This window comes from Anas acuta, chromosome 1, assembly GCF_963932015.1.
Source record: "Anas acuta chromosome 1, bAnaAcu1.1, whole genome shotgun sequence".
NCBI lineage: Eukaryota > Metazoa > Chordata > Aves > Anseriformes > Anatidae > Anas > Anas acuta.
In genome coordinates this window covers 163,367,727-163,389,338 of record NC_088979.1, presented here as the reverse complement: position 1 = coordinate 163,389,338, position 21,612 = coordinate 163,367,727, and the positions used below count along the sequence as shown (strand labels likewise).

The 21,612-nt window shown below is 35.2% G+C and overlaps 1 protein-coding gene across 6 annotated transcripts in view; it reads right to left on the bottom strand.

Annotated features, from left to right (window-relative positions):
• PPP1R12A (protein phosphatase 1 regulatory subunit 12A) overlaps positions 1-21,612 on the bottom strand; it is a 124,860-nt gene that overhangs the window by 33,071 nt on the left and 70,177 nt on the right. For 2 of the 6 annotated variants that reach the window (XM_068669102.1, XM_068669104.1), the window contains exons 4-13: positions 18,905-19,064; positions 16,806-16,950; positions 13,782-13,856; positions 13,275-13,363; positions 12,975-13,132; positions 8,424-8,551; positions 5,363-5,479; positions 4,785-5,000; positions 3,910-4,004; positions 410-532 (exon numbers count right to left, since the gene is read on the bottom strand). In XM_068669102.1, the coding sequence (XP_068525203.1) occupies positions 410-532; positions 3,910-4,004; positions 4,785-5,000; positions 5,363-5,479; positions 8,424-8,551; positions 12,975-13,132; positions 13,275-13,363; positions 13,782-13,856; positions 16,806-16,950; positions 18,905-19,064 (1,306 nt within the window). The remainder of the gene's footprint in view (positions 1-409; positions 533-3,909; positions 4,005-4,784; positions 5,001-5,362; positions 5,480-8,423; positions 8,552-12,974; positions 13,133-13,274; positions 13,364-13,781; positions 13,857-16,805; positions 16,951-18,904; positions 19,065-21,612) is intronic. The other 4 variants (XM_068669106.1, XM_068669107.1, XM_068669101.1 and 1 more) reach the window with 3 other exon arrangements.

The following is a 21,612-nucleotide window of genomic DNA, read 5'->3' as shown; positions in this document are numbered from 1 at the left end:
AGACCTCTGATACTATCACTAGCAGAATTCAGCATTTTTTCCCTCTTCTTTTCAGATATCAGGCAGAACTACTATTCCAACAGTTAAAATAGTTATCTTTGGTTCCTGATCAAATCTGGATGAGTCAAAATAATCTCAAACTGAAATAAACAATAGGAATAAAAAAGCATTTAACTTTATATAGCAGTTGCTGTAACACTCTAAGCTGGTAAAATGGCGTAGCTTTAGAACAAGCACATGAGCTTGTACCTCGGCTTAAGTACATACTTTGTGATTACTATGAACGCCATTTTAACATGTCACCACTCAATTTTAAACTGTCCTTACGAAATTAAGGATTCAGGAATTATTTTTTTTTCTTTTGATTTGTAAAATTATTTTGATTTTAAAACAAGAGAAAATCCCACACCTTCTTTGATAACTTGTGTTTAATGATGTAGGACCTTCATTCAAACTGTTTTTCTTGACATCTTCCTCCCATTTTCTCCTTGCATAGGAACTACCACCACGTATTGAGCTAGCAGACGAGTCCCTGTAAATAAGATTTTAATTTAGCACACTCATATTAAAGCAGTTTGATTTTGATGCAAGCTGAAAATGAGTTTCAAATTAAAGATGAAAAACTTGTGTGTGGATAATGCATTTAATATAAACGTAACAATGCAGAACAGGAATAAAGTGATCTGATACATACAGTAATTTTCAAGCTCCTGTAGAAAAATATCAGATTCATATTAACATTGCTTGAAGTATAATATAAAAACAAGTTTCAGAAAAATACTGTTAAAGGGGATTTAATCAATAGGAAGTCAAACATCAGCTTTTATCTGTGATCATTGCTGGCTTTGTTTCCCTCCAAAAAGGATCAAGAGGCTTCTTCGTTTGCTCCTGAGATAATCCAGTGCAATCAAGGGAAAACTACTTTGTGATTTTAGAAGTTGGTTTCATAGGATTATTCATTTGTGGATGTTATAATAAGAAATTCAAAAGCTGACTTCTCTTTAGAACTCATGATATTGTAGGCTAGTGTAAACAGGTCCTCAGTAGCCATTCCTGAGTGGCCTGCCACATATCACTAGCTGACATTACTTTAGTCATGAGGAATTTCCATTCTGTTGTTGCAGTTTATAGCAGCAAGAAATAACCTTGCAAAAATCTGCTTAGAAAAATGGCTCTGAAAACTGATACTAATACAAAAAACTCAGTGTCTAACATAAGCTCAAGATCTGAAGTAAAGTTCACATAGAAGGAAGAAAGAAATGTCTTGCACAAAACTATATATAAAAGGCTACTGTATATGTGAGGGAAAATAAAACGTTGTAAAGAGGTGTTTCATGTTCAAGATACTTGTGAACTTTAGAATTTACTTCCAATATATCCTTTTGCACAAAAATGTATGGCAGTGTATCTGTGGTTGCAAACAACCTCAGAAAAGGATCAAACGCAAGCCGACGCAATGCTACGTCTTACAAACAAAGGGAAACACTAATTCTGAGATATTGCCTACCATACATCCTAAGTAAGTCCCGCTGCATGACAAATTTTAATAATTGCTGAAGGTTTAGCTTTGCCAAGACTCTACAGACTTCAGCACTCTTCTTGTAGCATTGGCTACACTTCTGAGGCTGGATGTCTAAGATTTGTTTATCTAAAGGCCCAACTAGGATTCATCTGGAAGTCCTTTCCATTACTCACAGTAGGAAGTTAGATGGATTACACGACATCATCTATTATCTAGACAAGCAGGTGTTCAGACAGGTGGAACAAGAACACTGCATTAAGCTATGCAACAAGGATAGGGATCTGGGACAAGGGCAGAACCCTTAGTAATTAATTAATGGATCTGTAAGGCAGAGAGTTAAATTAGTCACCATAAAAAAGGTCAGACTAAAAGTCAAAAATCTCTGATGGTTTTAAAGAAATAAGCTGGGTTGTCTGCCATGTCATACACTAGGCAAAGTACTGGTGCCTAAAAAAGGCTGGCCTAAAAGCACTCTTCACCTTTCATACACCAAGGAATGAAGAATATTCTCAGGTCAACTGCTCAGACAACACTGTCAGGACTAATGACACTGATCTCAGGTCACCCAATACATATGAGGAAGAACATAATATTGCTGGTACCCACTTTTGGAACTGTGTCTGTGAGTAAGTCATGACAGTATGCCAAAGAGACTAAATAAACCTCAACGTTGCACCAACATTTAATCCCTTTGTTACAAACAATAAAAAAATTGAAGAAATAAAATTACAATTAAGTATTTATCCCAATCTTAAGTTATCACCTGGTCAAGACAGTTTCAGAAAGTCATTTGAGAAGCTCTTAAAAGAATAAAACATGAAATAAGAACAATCTCTGTTATAAACAAACCAAAACTGATTAATGAACTCAACTTCAAATAAGAATATAGTAGAATGATAGAATGGCTTGGGTTGAAAGAGAACTTAAAGGCCATCTGGTTCCAACCACCCCGCACAGGCAGAGACGCCACCCACTAGATCAGGTTGCCCAAGGCCTCATCCACCCTGATCTTGAACACCTCTAGGGATGGGGCATCCCTGTACTCTGTACTCCCTGTACCCAGGCCACATGTCCCTACTTCCACTGCCTGTGCATCTCCTTCTTACACCTCAGTCTGAGCCCAGGTCCTTGCTCAGCCATCCAGGCTTCTTGGCCTCCCTGCTTGCTTTCTTACACATGTGGATGGAAGACTTCTTGGTCTCTAAGGCATCCTTAACGAGTTGCCACCTCTGTTCAAATCCTTTGTCCCTTATGACAGTCTTCCAGGGGATCTCATCCACTGGAACAAACAGTTGGAAGTTTGCTCTGTGCAAGTTCAGGGTCCTGACTTTGCCATTTGCCAGGTCCGTGTTCCTTAAGATCACAAACTCAACCAGGATGTAACAAAACAGATGCCAACAAACTAAGTTGAACTTCAGGGGAGTATGAGATCTGGAATATCCCTGTTTCAAAACAGAATTTGTCACCCAGACACTGAACTTAGGCAACAGCATTCTGCAAGCTTAAGAGAAAACAGCGTTTATCTTGTGTTTTCTCCGAACTGAACCGTTCTCAACAGTAGCAACAAAAAAACTCCTCTTCAGACATACGGAGATTTGTCAGTCTTATAGATAATGATTATTGTGGAGCAATGAGAAGTATTTTCATTTCAGGTCATCCAAAATTCAGCTATCTAGACACAATCTGACAGAAACAACTCTTAACATTTTGTACTACGTATAATATATTGAAACTCAAGAAAGCAGCCAAGTAGAACCGCAACAAAAGAGAGAAGTGAAAAATTGGAAGGTTCTGACAACGTAAATATGTCATGAAAGTACTCCAAATACTAACAGGTGACAGGCCTATGCATCTGAACTTTTTATTCCCTTTATACTGAAAGCTGAATAAAAAATATCAGTAAAGAGAGTATTCCCAAAAGAAGATGAAAAGCCAACAAGCAAACAAGAAAAATAGAAGTGAAAGTTACAAAAGAACCACTATGACTTCTGCAAACAGCTGCTGACGCATGATATAGTTTTACCAAGCACTATAAGAAAAATATTTTTTTCAGCAGAATAATGAATCCCAATATCTGCACTAGATGGCTTAAGACAAATCAGTAAAATTCATTCAGTACCCTTCAATAGTTTAAAGTTTACATTTTTTTTTATTTTGCATTTATTTTCTCCCCTAAAATGACAACACTCAATGACTAGATCAGCTCCTGTAATAAAATAATTTATGATTTACAAAATCAAAAACCTTTGGGACTAGTCTACAGATTAGCATAATCTATGGATAAGTATAATGCTATAAACCAGCATTATCTTCATATCTACAAGTTTGTCAGCCACTCTAAAGTCACATAATTTTATATTTAACAGTAATTATAAATTTAGAGTCACCTGTTTTCTTTTTCATCAATGTCAGAGGTACTGGCCAGTCGTCTTGGTATTGTAGGTGCAACATATGCAAGTCTAGTTCCTTTTCCATCTTTCTCCTGAAAGACATATTTTTACTAAGTGCTACTATCATTGATTATAGCACTATAAGCTGGAAAATCATCATTATGAAAATTTCATCTGTATTTGTTGTGACCCAATTATAAAAATGAGTTTTAAGCTTTAGTTGAATATCATAAAGACTAAAACAGGTAAAGGGAACTGTTTATGTTTTCATGCTACTTATGCAAATGACTTGATTTCCGTTTAAACTGCAGGAAACAGAAAACTGCTTACTGAAAACAACTATTTCAGTATTTTTACATGGTATAGTTTAGTATCATTCCGTATCCCCGAAACAGACTTAAACATTTGTACTTGAAAAAGAACCATATGTTATACGCATACCTGTTCCAAATTAGTCCTTTGCTAAGGACTGCAGTACATTTGTGTTTAATTATGCAATTAAAGTTTTGTAAATAAAAAAGACTACAGAATACAAAAAGAGCTTCCTTTTTCAGAAGGTGCTATCAACACTGCACTCCAAATGATGCCAAAACTGTCAACCCTCTGGTCTCCCTGAACTGTAAAAAATACTACTACTGTCAGTGAAAGTCCCAGAAAGGGAAAAGCCCCAGACCCATGTACCAGGTCACCAGACAGTGAAGGTGCATATTGTACTTTTAAAATACTACACAGAAGCTGTATAATTTAACAGTTTGGAATTTTAGTAAAGAATAAATGTGCAGTAAACTCTAAAGAGAAAGTCTTCCTTTTACAATAAACACCTACGCTAAGCAAAGTTCCTCAAAATGCTGTTTCACACTGAAAAAGATTACCTTCTCTTTGTTGTCCAACGAAGAGGAAAGTCTAGGACTCGAAGCAGAACGCATAACACCTGCAGCGTCCTTTTCTTTCTGAGCTTCTTTGGAAGCAGTAATCTCTGCAAGCGCACCATAACTACCAGTTTTTCTAAGACCTAACCTCCATGAAGCAGGAGATTCATCTTTCCTCTCTTCTTCTTTGGGAGAAACCTTGCTTGTAGATGTTGGAAACTGTAAAACACAGCAGCAAATTAAAGGCTATTAATTTGCATTATCAGTGGTAATACATGATCTTTGCAGAGATTTGAGAACACAATTACTTTTAATAATCATGGAAATACTGAATTCTTAGGGGAGTTAAGGTGAAAGAAAACCTACACGCTCTTCTCTTGAATTAGTTAATGAGATAAGAAACATAAAACTGGTCAAGTAATACTAGTCCTCTAGAAGTTAGATTATAAAAACTCACACTTTGTAATAAACACTGTGGTCAGGAGATGCAAACTTAAAACCATGCAGATCTGGTATCAACACTTTGATTAAATATGTTATTTTGCAACCTGTACACAAACCTGTGCACACCAGAACCTCACCATGGATTTTTCACCCTTATTGGGCACAAGAACAATGCCAGTTTTGCGCAAGCCCTGCCTCCATGATGCAGGATCTACTGACTCCACGACAGGCATGATAGGAGGAATGAAATCATACTAAAGCCAATTAAGACAAGACAAAGATGAAGATTGAAAGAACAGAAAATAGAAACAGAAGGTTGTTTCAAAAGCACATAGTTTGTTCCCACGCTTATGTCATGTAGCTCTTCATTACACCACATAATACCAAAAAGCAGAAAGACAATTACAACTTTAGTAACAGATTCTTATTAAACACAGCACAACATGTTTAGCTAGCTCAGTGACAGAACTACAGTTTGCATAGAATAGGACAGCAAAGCCTGTAGACCTAACAGGTCCATGCCTAAATCATCATATGCTGGAGAATATTACAAGATTCACACTAACATATTCATTACCTTTCTGATCTTCTTTCATATTACATTCAGATCTCTTAATATGATCACATGCTAGCTTAGCTATCAAACCCACACCTTTACTCACATACTTGCCCAAGTTTAGTGTCCTCAGACAGAAAGTATCATTACTGAATGCGACAACGATTGAGGAAAACCCAAATTCAAGCTTAGCACACTGCTGTGAGCAACATATGGTTCAGACACCTATGGTGTAAAATCAGAAGAGTAACTGAAGTAGCACAGATGTTGCAAGCCTGAAGAAGCAGGTGCAAGAGTAGGTTCAAGGCAACTTGTACCTGTACTAGTGCTGTTCTACCTCTTTTAGTAAAAACAGTTTAAATCCTGTTTGTTCGTTGACATGAGCTGCAACTGCTTCTCCAAGTCATGTGCATACCATTTTACAAAATGATCACCCTCAATATAAACAGGCATTTATTTTGTAAATACAGAAGACCCAGAGTCTTTATATTTAATTGTAGAAAGATAACTGCAGTGTACTTTTAACCTGCACTTTTTGCCTCAAAGACGGAAAAATAAGATAAGCTATTAGTTACTGCACAATAAAATTAGAACAAACTAAATGCCAATATGTTGCTGATTTGCAAAAGTATTTCAATTAGCTTAAAATCATACTTACTTCTTCTTATCAGAACTTTTTCATACATCATAATTTAATCATATACCAAGTAAAAATTCTGTATAACTGATCATTCAACTCTGGAATACCAAGCCATACCCCAAGCATGCAATGATTTGATAACATCCTGTCACTGAAGGTCATATACCTCAGAAGACTTTTGCATAGTATGAAATAAATGGATTGAAAAGCACAATCTGGAAACTTTCACTGCACAATTTCAAGAAAAATGAAATACTTGAAGTGTTAGATACCTTAGAATATGAAGCATGCAAACTTAATTAATTCCAGTACAAAAACTGGGTGGAGAGAATATTGGTTGAACTGAACAACTGTCAGAAATGCTTGTATTACTAAACTGACTTCAAAAAGATAAACTATACAGTAGGCCTGTTTCCCTGAAGTTAACTTCACACTGTATGTTTGTGTTCTCTACAGTTAAGTACAGTTGGCAAACCAGAAATTCCTCACAATGTCTTCCCTTCCCCCAGAGTCCCATTTGCTATGGTTTGAGAGCTCCATTTGCTATGGTTTGCATGGAAAACTTGCGGCTCTTGAGTTCTCTGCAGCTCTTGAGCAACCCAAATTCAGCTCCCATAACAGAGAACCGTAACTCCTAACTCAGCCAGTGCAAACTGTTTAGATTAACATCACAAGATCACCCTGGAACCTAGTTGTTTGCCCAGCCACAAGGGCTCAGAGAGGGGAAACAGTAGTCATTCCTGCCAGTGAGCCATGCCCACCTTTTGCTCTTAATGCTTTTTTTAAGAGAAATCTTGTGGACATCAGTCATGATGATTTTTATAAAGCAGCTTTTAGGATCAAGAAAGCTGGCCCAACCCTTTTGCACAGTATAGCATAATATGATGCTGTTGGGAGATTTAAAATACATTCCCTTTATCTTTTACATGAAAAGGTGCTAACCATTAGGTTCTAACCTATGCTTTTTAAGATTAATTATTATTAGGTTCCATTGTGTATATGAAAGCACAACTCCAGTAAGTGCCAGGAAGCTAAATGCAATACATAATATTCCCCCTATAGTACATCTTCCCTCTCTGATGTGGATTCAGTGTATCATAGTCAAATTTTTTCGGAAACATCTGTAGAGGGTTAAGCTTTGATTATGACATGTGAAGAAAACTTGTAAGGGATGATAAAGGAAGCCCTACTGGCTTGCTATCCAGTTTGTTTATATATTCTGAATGATTGACTTGCATACAACCTAGTGACTGTATATTATCTATTGTAATTTTTTTTTCTCCAGGCATACATATCTCCCTTTTGACAAGCAATCCCAGGATTCATTCCAACTAACTTTTCAAATCAAGCTTCCTATAAGCAATATGGCTTTGATGGCTATGTTTTTGAGACAAATTATTTGCGCCAATCACAAATTATGTGCTCCAATCCTCTGGTTCTTCCATTAGATCCTAACCACACTGAAATCAGGGCTAGAACCTACAGCATTTTCTTAGTTCAAATATCATTTTCCATTTCTGTGCCTATCATTTTCAACTTCCAGCACTAGCTGAATGTTTCTAGGGACTCTCAAAAGTACCTTAGTCATACCTGGCTCCTTGCCTTAGGAGTGACAGTAGATTCTAAAACTTTAGGAGGCATTTGGCATTAAAAAAAAGACTTTTGAACAATGAAGTTTAGCTTCAGAAAAAAAAAAAACAAAAAAAACAACACAAGAATTACAGTCACTGTGCAATAGGTTTTTGCTTTTTTAAATGGATCTCATGTTCAGCTACATTGTAGCTATATATTTTAGATTCCTGTTTAGAATCAAAACTGTTCACTCAAATTTAAAAATTTACAAAAATTGAACATGGTTTCTGCAGAAAAACAAAACATGTTAGGAATCTATTCATATTTTCATCACTGGATAACACAATTCAATTTTATACAAATATCAAAAAATGTATGCTTACAAAGAACAGAAATCTAAAATCACAACAAGAAAAGTATTTTATTTTACCTTCTTAATAGGTGATGTGGGTGTCCCTTGACCACCAGCTACCGAAGGTGCTGTCACAGCCACTGATGATGCTTGTGTACTTGTGGTATTTGCATTATTAGTTACACCTGCCAAGGTTTTGGTCTTATCTGAAAAATATTTACAAGATTCTCATTTTCATTTTTCACTCATAACTCCCTCACTTCTACAACACAGAGTTGAATGTCTTTTGAGCAAGTTTGTCAGTCAGCTTTCCCAACAATATTATTTATCCCTCAGTATTTTCCCTTTCCCTCCCACTGTATCTTAGGTTCATCTTCTTTCCATAATGCTCATACATATATTTTTTTACTTATTTTCGTTCTTCAGGAATAATTAAAACACTCAGAGATGCAGAGACAGAACCACACTCTTTCAGAGCGAAAGTGACCTAATTCAGCCTCCTGCTCATAGCAGGGCCAGCATTACATACAGACCAGGCTGCTTAGGGGTTTGATGAGCCAGGTCTTGAAAACCTTCAGAGGTGCCACAGCCTCTCTAGGCAAACTGTACTTTAGCAGTTCGTTAATCAGCGGGAGGTACACTGGCACGTAATAGTTAATTTGGACTACAGAAGATACTAATTCAAAGTAAAACATTTATTCTTGAATAAATGTGTACGTTGAGGATAAAGAAATAATTAACTGCACAGAGAATCTAGCCAGGGACTCTGACCAGAAGAACTTAGCTGAGGCAGGAACTTGCTCTTCCTTGGAGAAACAACCAGAGCTCTGACTTTCCATTTGCTTCCTTCCTTCTTCCTCCCTTGTTTTTCTTATGTAAGTTTCACTGCCTACCTTCTCTGACCTCTTCTGCGCAGTCTTTCCCTGCCCATGCCTTCTGCTGTGTAGCTTAATTCCTCTTATACAAACACATATGATATCCTGGTTGTCATCCAACTGTTGTCATTCACTTGCTTGAGCTTCGTAACCACAGAATCACAGCATTGTTTGTGTTGGAAGGGACCTTAAAGACCACCCAGTTCCAACCCCCTGCCATGGGCAGGGACACCTCCCACCACACCAGGTTGCCCAAAGCCCCATCCAGCCTGGCCTTGAGCACCTCCAGGGATGGGGCATCCACAGCTTCTCTGGGCAACCTGAGCCAGTGCCTCACTGTCCTCTGAGCAAAGAATGTCTTCCTTATATCTAATCTAAAAACTACCCTCTTTCAGTTTAAAATCATAGCCTCTAGTCCTGTCACTACACACCTCACTTCTGTTTCACCTGCTCAAATTGTAAATTCTTCAGAGTATGTCGCTACATGCTACCTGTTCAGCACTGAGCAACATGGGGTTCAATCACTACCAGTTTGGGCCCTATTATAAGCAAGCCTTTATATCTACATGACCCATTTTAAGAGTGTGCAACATTTTTATAGTGTTCTCATATCTAGCATTCAAATTCAGAGAACTATCAATGGTATGATTTGAAATCACACACTTAAAGCTATTGCTGTTACACACTTGCTTATGGACATAGTTTAACAGATATTTTGAAGAATTAGTTACGCAGAAAACAAAAATATATAAAAAAACAGCTTGCACGACTAACTAAACTTAATAGAAAGCTCTTTTAAACACAAGGGAATTAAATGGTTTTAAACTTCTGGGTCATGGTGATAAAATGTTCAATGGGGCAACGTGGGCTGACAGTATGAACTGAAAAAGGTTTACAGATGTACAAACAGATCTGCTAGAAGTTTGTAAACAAGTAATACAGCTTTAAAATACACAGTAAAAAATAACAGGAGTGAAAGCACAAAGAAGAAAATGCATTTTTCACAACAGCATTCTGAAATTATTTCAAGGACGGCTGAGCTGATTTTGCATGGCTGAGCTAATTTTCAAGAAACAGAACAGAACTCAAAGGAAGTATGTTTAAAAACTGAATTGCTGAAAGTTTTGTTTATTTTTAGCATGTTTTCTTGTCCTTTAATAGATGCTAGTTTCGAATTCATATTTTCCTGCTTGGTCTTATGGAGTAATGTATTTGTTGTGAAGTTGTATACTCACATAATCAAAGAATCAGAACAGAATTTTTAGGAAAACATTTCAAATAACCCAACAGATTAGAAACCATACAGTTTCCAATACCTCAGAATACTGAATGACATTAAAATATTTTACAGCTAGAATGCTCTTCCTAAGCTTAAGATTTTTCAACAGAAAACTACCTTAAGCTGAATAATGGGAAAAAAAGGAAAGCGCAAGCTTGGAATTTAGAGATGCAGTTCTACAGGGAAAAGCTTAAAGTCTGGCTTGCCAAATAAAGTATGATAAAGCTTTGTTGATATTAAAAAACCAAAGTTTACATAAATTAATTCTTGTGTCACAGTCAAATTTTCCTGGCACAAACTATCTACTGGTAACGAAGGGAACACAGTTACCAGAGTCATAAAGTTCAGGAGACATTACAGTTAGTCCAGTTACTGAGAAAGTACTACATGTTATGTATCGTAAGTGTTCTGAGTTTATCCAAGTTCAGTCTCTGCAAGCAAGGGATGCAAGTATACTAAGGTGACAGAATAATTACAAAGCGTGACAGACTTTTGTTCCTGCTTATTACTGAGATGTTGGTTTCTTTCAAAATACAAGAATAATTAAAGCAAACAGAATGTTTGGTTTCACATTTCATTTTTGTTTCTGCCTACATCAAGTATTTATGATATACTGATTAGCTCTAAAATCGCTCTCTAACCTTACTATTTTAGGTGAATAAATTAGAAAAAATGCTTTAAAATGAGAACTGACAGATGATGAAAATAGGTTTACGCATTTTAACAAGCATAACTATGAAATATTAAGAAGACATTTGTAATGCCATCTGCATCTGTCTATTATGTTACTGCACCGCAATTCTAAATTCTAATTCAAAAGCTATGCTGTTTTTACATCATTATTTGCTTTAAATCTCTGATAATCTTTCAGGAAGAAAAAAAGCTAAATTCCACTGAAGAGCAAGCTGTTGACCAAGGGAATTATTTGAAATGCTCTAGAGGAAAGATTCAGCTTCCCTGAAGGTTATCAAGGAAACCTAGACAAAAGTTAAAGAAAGAGCAAAGGTAAGCCTCATTATCCTCAGAAGGCAATGTATTTTACTTTCTTGGATTTCTGATCAGTACCAGATCTTCCAGGTACCAGGAAAAAAATTATCTGAAAATTGGATAGGACTGGTAAAAATCTGCAAGAGTTTCCATCTCTTCTTCTACAACAGATTATTTCCTATATGGATAAAAACAATAACTACAGTATAGCAATACCCACAAATTTTTACAAATAAAGCAGTGTTGAATGTGCCTGTAACTTCATGGTAGATTCAATGGACACTCCTATCAGCTGTAACAGCATAAGTAGCTTGCCTTTCAAAGATCCTGAGTGCAAGTCTCACACTGCATTAGAATATGCACATCCCATAATGAAAAGAAGGAAAATAACTGTTATTTTTGAAATTTAATCAGTCACAACAGCAGTCAAGAACTGAAAACCTATACAAGCAACGGAAGGAAAAATATAGAAGGACAAATAAGAAGGAATAATAATAGAAGGAACATATGTGAATAAATGCAGGAATTCTTTTTTTTTTTTTAATTTCAAACACAAGGGTACTTTTCTATATTTAACGGTAAGTATACGAAAGATTTATAAATCTGGAAAAGTTATTAATGGTGAAATAAGAACACATGGTTACATTGTTTGATTATAATTCTATTCACCTCCCTCCCTGCTTCATTCTCTCTTTTTCTTCATTTTTTCCCACCTAATTTCCATACACAGACTTTGAGACTCAGACACCTTTAAATACTTCCAGAGACCTATGCATAAACATGCAAAGCATTTAATGTCTCCCCTCATCTAGGCTGCATGAATAAATTTAAACATCAATATTCAGCTTATTTTCAGAAGTACTGAGTAATGCGTTTCTTTGTATATAATTCCAAACTTTTCCAAGAACATTCCTCTGGAAATGAAGTTTTATATGAAGCATATGTTAAAATAACACCTTTTGAAGTTTTTTTTTTTTTTTTCCCAGCACATAATCGAGAGTAAGTCTAAACACCATTACTTTACTAATATCTAAGATTGTCATACTCATACTGGTATTTACTTCAGGATGGCAAGAACAAATAAGAATGTTTGTGCACCTGCTGTTCCAGTCTCTGTACCAGATCCATAAGCAAACACTACTAATAAAGTCTTCATTTCTCATTTCTGCTTTGACCTTCTAACTTTGTCAATGTTTTTTTTACATGCTGCCTAAGGCTTATATATTCCAAAAATTTAATGAAAATAAACTGTTAAATAGACAGCTACCTAAGTCTAAAGCATTAACTGCTTTAACCTCAGTAGCCATCAATAAAATCACTCTTATGATATCTCTGTCATGACTTGACTTCAGACGTACATAAATGTGCTTTAAAATGATTGGACGCTTAGTGAAATGCCGAAGTGAAACTTAATACACTTAACTATGCATCATATGACATTAAATAAGTAAATTAATAAAGCAAAAACTTAGACAATACTCAACATACCTGTCTCTGCTTCAGATTCTGAGTCGTCATCTTCCTCCTCTTCACTAGAACAACTGGATTCATCCTTCTTTCCCTCTTCCTCTTCATCTGCTTTCTCATGCTCCAGAGATTCTATACTAGATGCATTCTTTTCTTGTTCCATAATCAATGTCTCCTTACTGAATTTGAAACAAAACAAAACAAAACACCAAACTTACTAAGTCCTGAAAAACTTATTAAAACATGTCAAGTAGGACCTTGTGATAGCTTGTGAAGTTATGTGTTTCACTAAGAGCTCATAATTTTTCCTAGTTTACTTACTTTTTGAACGTTTTCTGTGTCTGATTATTATCCATGTTGGCTGTGGATTCAATTAGGGGAGATTTCTTTTCCCGTTTTTCACTATGAAGCTTCAAAACATAGAATAATGCAGTTAAATTGGTAGAACGGTAGCAATGTGACAAAATTACTAGTGGAGAGAACTCTTCTTCAACTACAGAAAATGCTAGTACGTCCATACACTTTCAAAATGTCAAATCTCAACGTTCTAAAATCTCAGAAACTGTTATTTCCATTGAGTTGCTGATTGTAGAAGCAATAGATCATAAAATGCCTACTGGAGAAAGCAAGTAGGAGAGCACCTTCTATCTTCCAGAGCCTTCCGATGACTGTAGCTGACCAAATAATGGCCTGAAAGAAGAGCTGAGATGACTGGCATTACCTGAATTGAAGCCCCAAATCAAAACTTTGCTATGCTACTCTGAGCTAACTATGCACCATCATCACATGTATAATAAAGTATAACATATACATATGCAAAAATCCTACCAGATTCTGCTTCTTCTGTAATTCTTCTAAATATCCTAGAATATCTTCATCTGCCACATCAAATGCTGTCTGGCCCTGGAGAAAGGGAGAAAAAAAAAACAGTTTTGTACAGTAGAAATTAAATATAACAGATTTTGATGCCTTATCACATTGATGATGTAGGTAAGAAACAGAATTGTACAGAGAAATTAGAACACATAAGCCAAGCTCTATTGCAAACTGTTAGTCTGTCAGTGACTGAAAACAATTTTGCAATATTACTTTTTTTTTTTTAATTGAAACAGAAGCATCTATACCTCATGAGTAAACACTTCTTTTAAGACAGAAAAACATGACTCAATAAAATTTTACTGTCCTTTGAAGGAAAATAAATACTATAAAGGAAAATAAAACAGGCTGAAAGAATGTAATGCTCACAACATTAGTTACGAACAACTATTCCAATAGAAATTGTATGGATGGCCACTAACTAGTTAGTACACTATCCATCTTCAGACTACCACATACAGTTGATTTTTTGAAATTTAAATTATTTAATAAAACATAAAAAGTCATACTTCCACATTTTTTGCAGTAAAACTGTATTTACATTTTCCACTCTGTTTTAGAAAAGATCTTCTACAATTGTTTGCTCCTATCCCCCTTAGTGTGTGATTTTCATGGGATGTACTTGAATAAATGTCCCACTGTGATTCATTAACAAAGAGTAATGCCATTAGTTGGAATTTCTTTGGCTTGCCGTACCTCACATCTACATAGTCATTACAATTCTTGAGTAGGCCAGATGCCCACAAGACAAGAGATTCTATCTTTAAGGTCAGAATTAGTAAAGGTTTCAAAAACTCCTTTTCTTCACCTCCACGTGAAGACAAGAAAGTCTGAAGCTCACAGTTTGACAAAGAAAGACTAGCTTACTTGCTTCAAGACTGCAATAGAATGCTTTGTATTTGTAAGTCTGCATTTAAACAAAGTGAGGTTGGGATCTAGGTTAAGTCATACATCCACTGGTACAAATGCAGCTGCATCAACACGCTGGGTGGACATGTTGAAATATGGTGAGATGACAACACTAGTCAAGTAAATACTTCTGTACAAAAAACAGCAATAAAGACAGAGCTGTCATTTTAAAGTGGTCACAGCAGCTTATAAAGATAATGAAATGTATTCATATTTATCTCATTGTCTATTTTAGTCTGTCAAAATGTTAACTAGGGACAAACATGCTCCCAATTACTTTGCGAAGTCTGTCTTAAGTGGTTAGAAAGGACAAACCTTTAAACCACTAATTTTCTCGTCTATAAAGCTTCTGACCATACACCAGAAGCACACACTCCTTTCAACAAGTACTACCCAAAACGGCTTGAGGTCCTCTGACACAAACTATTCCATATAGCGTAACACAGCACTAACTTGGAAACTAAACAAAATTATCTCAAGTTTATACTTGCATTGTGATTACAGCTTTTAATCTAGCTTTCTATTTTTAGGTAGCTATTAAGTGAGTTTATTTCCAAAAAACATCAAATTAGGCCTATCATGGCCATCACTTTACAAAAAATCACTTTTTTTTTTTTCCCTGTTGTAGTTGGAAGGTTTTATCTAAACTCAATCCGTAGATGTCAATACCTGAAGTTACCTGAAGTCAATACCTGAAGTGCCTAAACAATAATTGCTGAGATCTCTGTGATGCTAAGCACCTAACAACTGAAACTAAATGCAGTGGAATTCTCTACTTTCATAATCTCTTAAAGCAAAAAGCTGTACTGGCTTACTTAAAAAAATAACAGGTAAAATTTTCCTAGCTTACATGGACAAGCCTATACAACAAATAAAACAGCTCATATCTCTTTGAACCTCCTTTTTTCTTAATCTTGTCCTAGGTGAGCTGAACACAGGTTTATGACAGTGCTTTCAGGAATACCACCCTCCACATTTTCAAAATCCCAGTAAAAGTCTAACAGATAGCCTGCTAAACTGGCTTCAATTGCAGCAGCTTTTGATTACCTGATACAAAACACAATTATATACCTGATCTTAAGAAGCTCTGTAAGTATTATACAGAAACAGAGTTGAGACTGTGTGAAATGAAATTCCAGATTTCTTTCATTTTACTATAAGCAACCTTAACTTCTAAAAGAAGTCAACAAAGAATAAAAATGTTAAGCTGCAGTAGTTTTGCCTTTATATAAATACTAGCAAATTCATGACCTGATTAAGAGCCTATCTCTACCTATTTCCATGATTAACTTAAAAAAGTTATGAAAAAAATCAATGTTAAAAGTTGGTTGATATACAATATTGACAGAAATTGGGAGCAGTTAAGAATCTAGCTGAACAACATGGTGCAAAGAGAAGAAAGAGAGCTTCATCACTTACACTGTTCATCAAAGAGTCTCAGCTGCCTGTGACACCTTTGTGAATCATTAATATATTTATTTTCTGTTGGGAGCAAGACCTTTCAAAGCCAACAAACTACAAAAGCTTTCGTGTAGAGGTCGAGGAAATACAGCTTAGGTAGCATCCCAGTTATGTCCAGGGAGTCCACAGATGCCTAGAAGTTTCTTAGAGTGCACCCAAAGCAGCTTAGTGGTAACTTTTTAGTATTCCAACACAAGCTGTTTTTAAGAGTTAAAAGCAGAAGCTAATGCCCAACACTACTCAAAGGCATCATCATTGTATTCAGCAAACAAATGTTGACTGAATACACTGCCTCTATGCAGTCCATCTAGTCACTAATTTTGTACCTCTGAAATATCAGTAAAACTGTTCTATTTTGAATTTTGTTGTAAATGATCACTTGGATCATTTAATATAGAAGTAAGTATAAACTTGGCCTAAAAACTAATTTAGACAACCAGGAAATTTAGTTTTGAACACAAACATGCTGTTTTGACAAAACATGCATTATATAAAGCTCCATGTACAGTAAACAGCAGTTTATCATCACTTTTCTTACCCTGGCTTCTAAAGTCACTTTAGAGACCAGAACTTTGTATCTTGACAAGGATTACATAAAAATCCTACCACTTTGTTGACAGCCTCCATATCACAAAGGTTTTCCACTAAAATGCGACATGCTTCTTCTTTACCCCAGTGAGCAGCAGCATGAAGTGGTGTCCAGCCATCATAATCTTTAATATTTACATCATAGCGAGCCTGTATTAAAAGCCTAAAGAAATACAAACAATTAGATCTCGACACTACTGACGTATAGCTGAACTGTCATAAAATCATTTAATTATTCTACAATAATACTCTTCTCCTTTCTCATTAATGTCAACTAAATGTATCTATTTGGGTTACTGCCATTAATTTTATTTCCCCACAGAAATATTTGCCTTCTCATTGTTCAATGGGCATTTTTACTTTTAAGGAAAAGTCAGAAAAAATATCCTTTTCTATTTTATTTGTTAATTTCTCTTTTTTTTTTTTTCATTTACCCTTTTTCATTTCTTCCTAGGCATTTTTCTCTCTATGTGCAGTGATAGTGAAAAGTCTTTTCAAGAAAAAGAAGGCTGTGAAATGCCAAAAAAGTCAGATACACAGTTCTAATCTGTTAACTTATTAAAACTTCCTTCTATTTTAATATTAGCTGCTTGAAGCTTGCATCTCCTCCTGTCACTAACATTTGATGCTGTAACAGCCTAGTGTTTACATACTTCAATTGGTCTCTGAGTGGTGGCTGAGCTCCTTAAATGGAGGACCTGCTCTGCAGCATGCAAATTCAGTATGGCTCTGTCGTGCCTGTTGAACATACTCAGCCCAACAAACTGTTTTGTGTAAATGGTTTTCGACCCTCTGAGCTGAAAAATTAATTATTAATTAAAATAATTATTTAAACAATTATTTAATAATTATTAAAAAATCAAATAATCATGAAGTATTCTTTAATAAAAATCTCTCGGTTTCTTAAGAGCCAATATACTTATACTAATATCCTCCAATGAGTCAACTTTCACACAAAGTCTTGCAGTCTTATATCCTACACAGAGCAGGTTTTTTGCTATTTTGAAACCATCAAGAAAATTGCCTCAACATATATTTTTACTCCTCCTAGGAAAAGTACAGGAACGGTACTACAAAAAAGACACTAACTGCCAAAGGTTAAAAAACAACAACTACAACCCAACCTCACAGTTAAAGATATAAATCCCTTATACACTATTTTAATGTACAAATTATTATTTCAAACGAAATTATTTCTCTTTATCATGTTGAAGCATCAGGTTTTTTTTGTGTGTGTGTGTTTTTTTTGTTTGTTTTGTTTTGCTTGTTTTTGAAGCAGAACTCCTATTCTATGTAATGTGATTAAAACAATTTTCAGTCAACTTTGGTGTTGACACAGAACGACAATACTCTGCAAACCTTAATGGTAGCCATACTTAAGCATGGGTGTGTGCTCATCTTCATTAATTTTACAATATATACAATATAAAACTGTTACTAGTCCTGCCAAGGCACTCAAATACATTTATAATCACAGTAAAACAATGTATTAAGTATGCTGTACTTCACTAAAAGCTGAGCTTTGATGAAAAACAAATGAAACCTCTGTTACTGCATATACTTTGTGTTGTATTGTATTACTGAAATGCTATGGGTGAATTAGGGGACATCAAAAGCCTGAAGCCTTCCATGAAAGATTTCAAGAGTCATGATTTTCAACAACAATCTCAAAAGACAAAATTAAATTCTCTATTCTTTAGGTCTGAAAATCTTAACTCTGGATCACAGACTCTGCTCTATGTAGGCAAATAAACCTGGTATTGTAAAAATATGCTTCACCCAGAATGCTAACTGGCATTATAAAAATAATTAAACTTGTTTATGGAGTTGACTTTAGAAACATGGAAAGCTTTTTGGTCAACTTTCTTTTGGAGCATTAAGGCTCGTTATGTACACTGTGTTCACATTTTGAATGACATCTAGAAAACCAACAGCATCATGAATTATGAGTACTTGAAAACTTAAAATCAAATTCTGAGGAAAATATGGTTTTACAGATTGTAATTTCCCAACATACAATCCCCAGCAGTCAGATATGCCCAATTCTAACAATTCCAAGTCACATTACTTCAACAAGACAATCAAATGGGAAAAATTCCCACTTAAACTATACTTACTTTAAGACTTCCGTATAGCCCTTAGCTGCAGCAACATGAAGTGCTGTACCACCAGATTTTGCATGCCTGACATCATTTATATGGCCACTGTTGAGCCACTGCCTTGCATCTCGAAGCATTATTCGTTCTTCTTCTTTTCGAGCTGCCTCTATATCAACTCCTAAAACAGATAGGGAGAAAAAGAGGGAAAGAGAGGACACAATGTTTTAATTCAAATACTTAAATGCAATTATACAACAAATCTTACATGCATATCAACCCCAAGAGCTTACGGAAACATCCATTACAGCATCAGTATGACACTTTGCATGCATTACACAGTTTTCCCCAAAGAAAAAAAAAATCTACTAAAACTGGCCCTCTGCTTTTAAGAATTTCTACCATCACAGTAACAATCACTAAAAAGATGTGTTCAAAAAAGAGAGAAAATTTAAAGTTTAGCCTTATTAAGCATTAAGGTATTAATCTTGTTCATATCTGTAGAAACCAGAAAACAGCCACAATATTTTATACTAGTAGAAATCTGTGGGAAGAATAACAACCTAGCTTCTGAACATTGTCAAATACTTACAAGGTAGAACTATATTTTTCATACTCTCTAAAGAAATTTTGGTTAAAAAGATTTGTCTTCTATCACTGTGGAACAGAAACCTTAAATAGCCAAACCTTTTGAGATCTCCCTCTGGATTCTCAGGTAAAAATCAACCAAACAAAAAAAAACCACCATGCTGAAACCATTTGTACAGCAGATTCTCACAAAAAAATATCTCATACACTGACAAAAGGGAGGAACACAATATAACATTTACAGTTATACGTAGCAGTTTCAACAGGTAGAAAAAAAGCTCAAGGCCTAAACAACGCAACAGAAAAGTGGACTTGAAGAGAACAATGCATGAGTATTGCTCCATCTATGCTAACTGAACACCAACAACTTTGCAAGGAAATGGGACTCAGGAATTGTGGTTATCAAGAGTGAAAATGTAACTGAGTTGACCTCTAAGAGAAAACTCATCAGTAGATCAACCTTGTGCAGGGTCTTGAGAAATATACACTGTTCTTCTGAATTTTTATTTTCTCTTGGAGCAAAATATAATTTTGACATGACAAAAACAAGTGAAATCTGGAAACAGGTACTGACTTACTGGATACTATCACAAACCTCAACAGTAACCTTCACAGCCTATAAAGCAGAAATTAAACTATTTTTTTTTAACACTGAGATATGAAATCTCTCTCCCGCTCCGGGCCTCTGAACTAATTCTACCTTCTTTCATCTGTCCCCGAACTGTTTTTTTCCAGCAGTCATTTTTGTATCACGTAACTCTTCTAACTGCCCAGATAATCAAAAAACAATATAAAGCGATCACAAACAAGCCTATGGAAACCTAGAACACCTCTTTTCAACCCTACTCTACATAATTAATTAATTTTAATTGATTTTCAAAGCCTTCATAATGAACTGCAATTTCAGGCTCTAATGTCTTCAAAGAAACTGAGCTATTCATCCTTTACAAAGCAAATGAATGCCTAGAGTATGGAAACCAAAGAAAATCCAACTCGACTGTTGCCCGTTCAGACATGCAACAGGAATTGAGCTGAGGGATAAAAAGGTCTGCATTAAAGAAATTATGAATATCATAAAAGGAAAAGACAGGAATGATACGTAAATGATCGTATGTAATATAATGCATCATTTCTACTGTAAAGCAGATATATATGGTAAAACAGACTACAATAAATCAGATTCCTCAAGTTTTACTAATCCACTAACAACTAAAAAGCCAGACTTGGAACAACAAACTGGCAAACCAAAAGCAATTACGCTGGCACTGCTGAAATACCCTTCAGGCAGTGGATGGCAGATTGAGGCTTGTATTACATTACATATGAATTAGATTTTCCTTGATTGTTTTTTTATAGCACAAATATAATAAAATATCTTTCACTGAGAAATCCTTTGGTTAAATTAGGGTATTATAGCACATCTATTGCCATAACAAAAACTGTAATTCACCCATTATACAAGTTAAAAACAAACAAACAAACAAACAAACAAACAAAAAAGAAGAAACAACGTGACAATGACATGCCCAAATCAAAATTTCAGTGACATCCAGACTGAATGAGTGGAAGCATTACATGCTTCTGGAAACATAAGGTGCCATTTGTTTGTTTTGTTTTGTTGCCATTTTGTTTGGGGTAGCATATGACATTGCTAAACTCCCTTTTCACCCATGAAAAATGCCTGTGCTACAAGGAGGTTGAGGTGCTAATTTCTTCCCTTTTGGTATATACGTACAAGCAATACTAAGATCTAAATAGTCATTTCATGGAAAACTAAGAAAAGACCACCATACCTGAAAAAGTCATGTTTTTTTCATAAATAACTTCAACTTTTTCTGTTTTTAAACAATATTATATAATGCAACTTCAGAACCCGAGGCTTTCCTTTTTATTCAAATTAGCTACAAGCAAATTTACAATAGACTATTTTTTGTATTCTTCAGTCAATTCAAACCATAACAGATATTCCATAGCAACAAATATGCAAGAAGGAATTTAATTGCAAAAAAACACCCACAAAGTTGGACAAAAGATTCTGTTCAGTAAGAAGATCTGGTAAAATGTTATGTCAAGGATGAATTTAAAGACATAACTTTACTACCATAAAATAACATAGGCATGTAATACATTAAGCGTTTTAA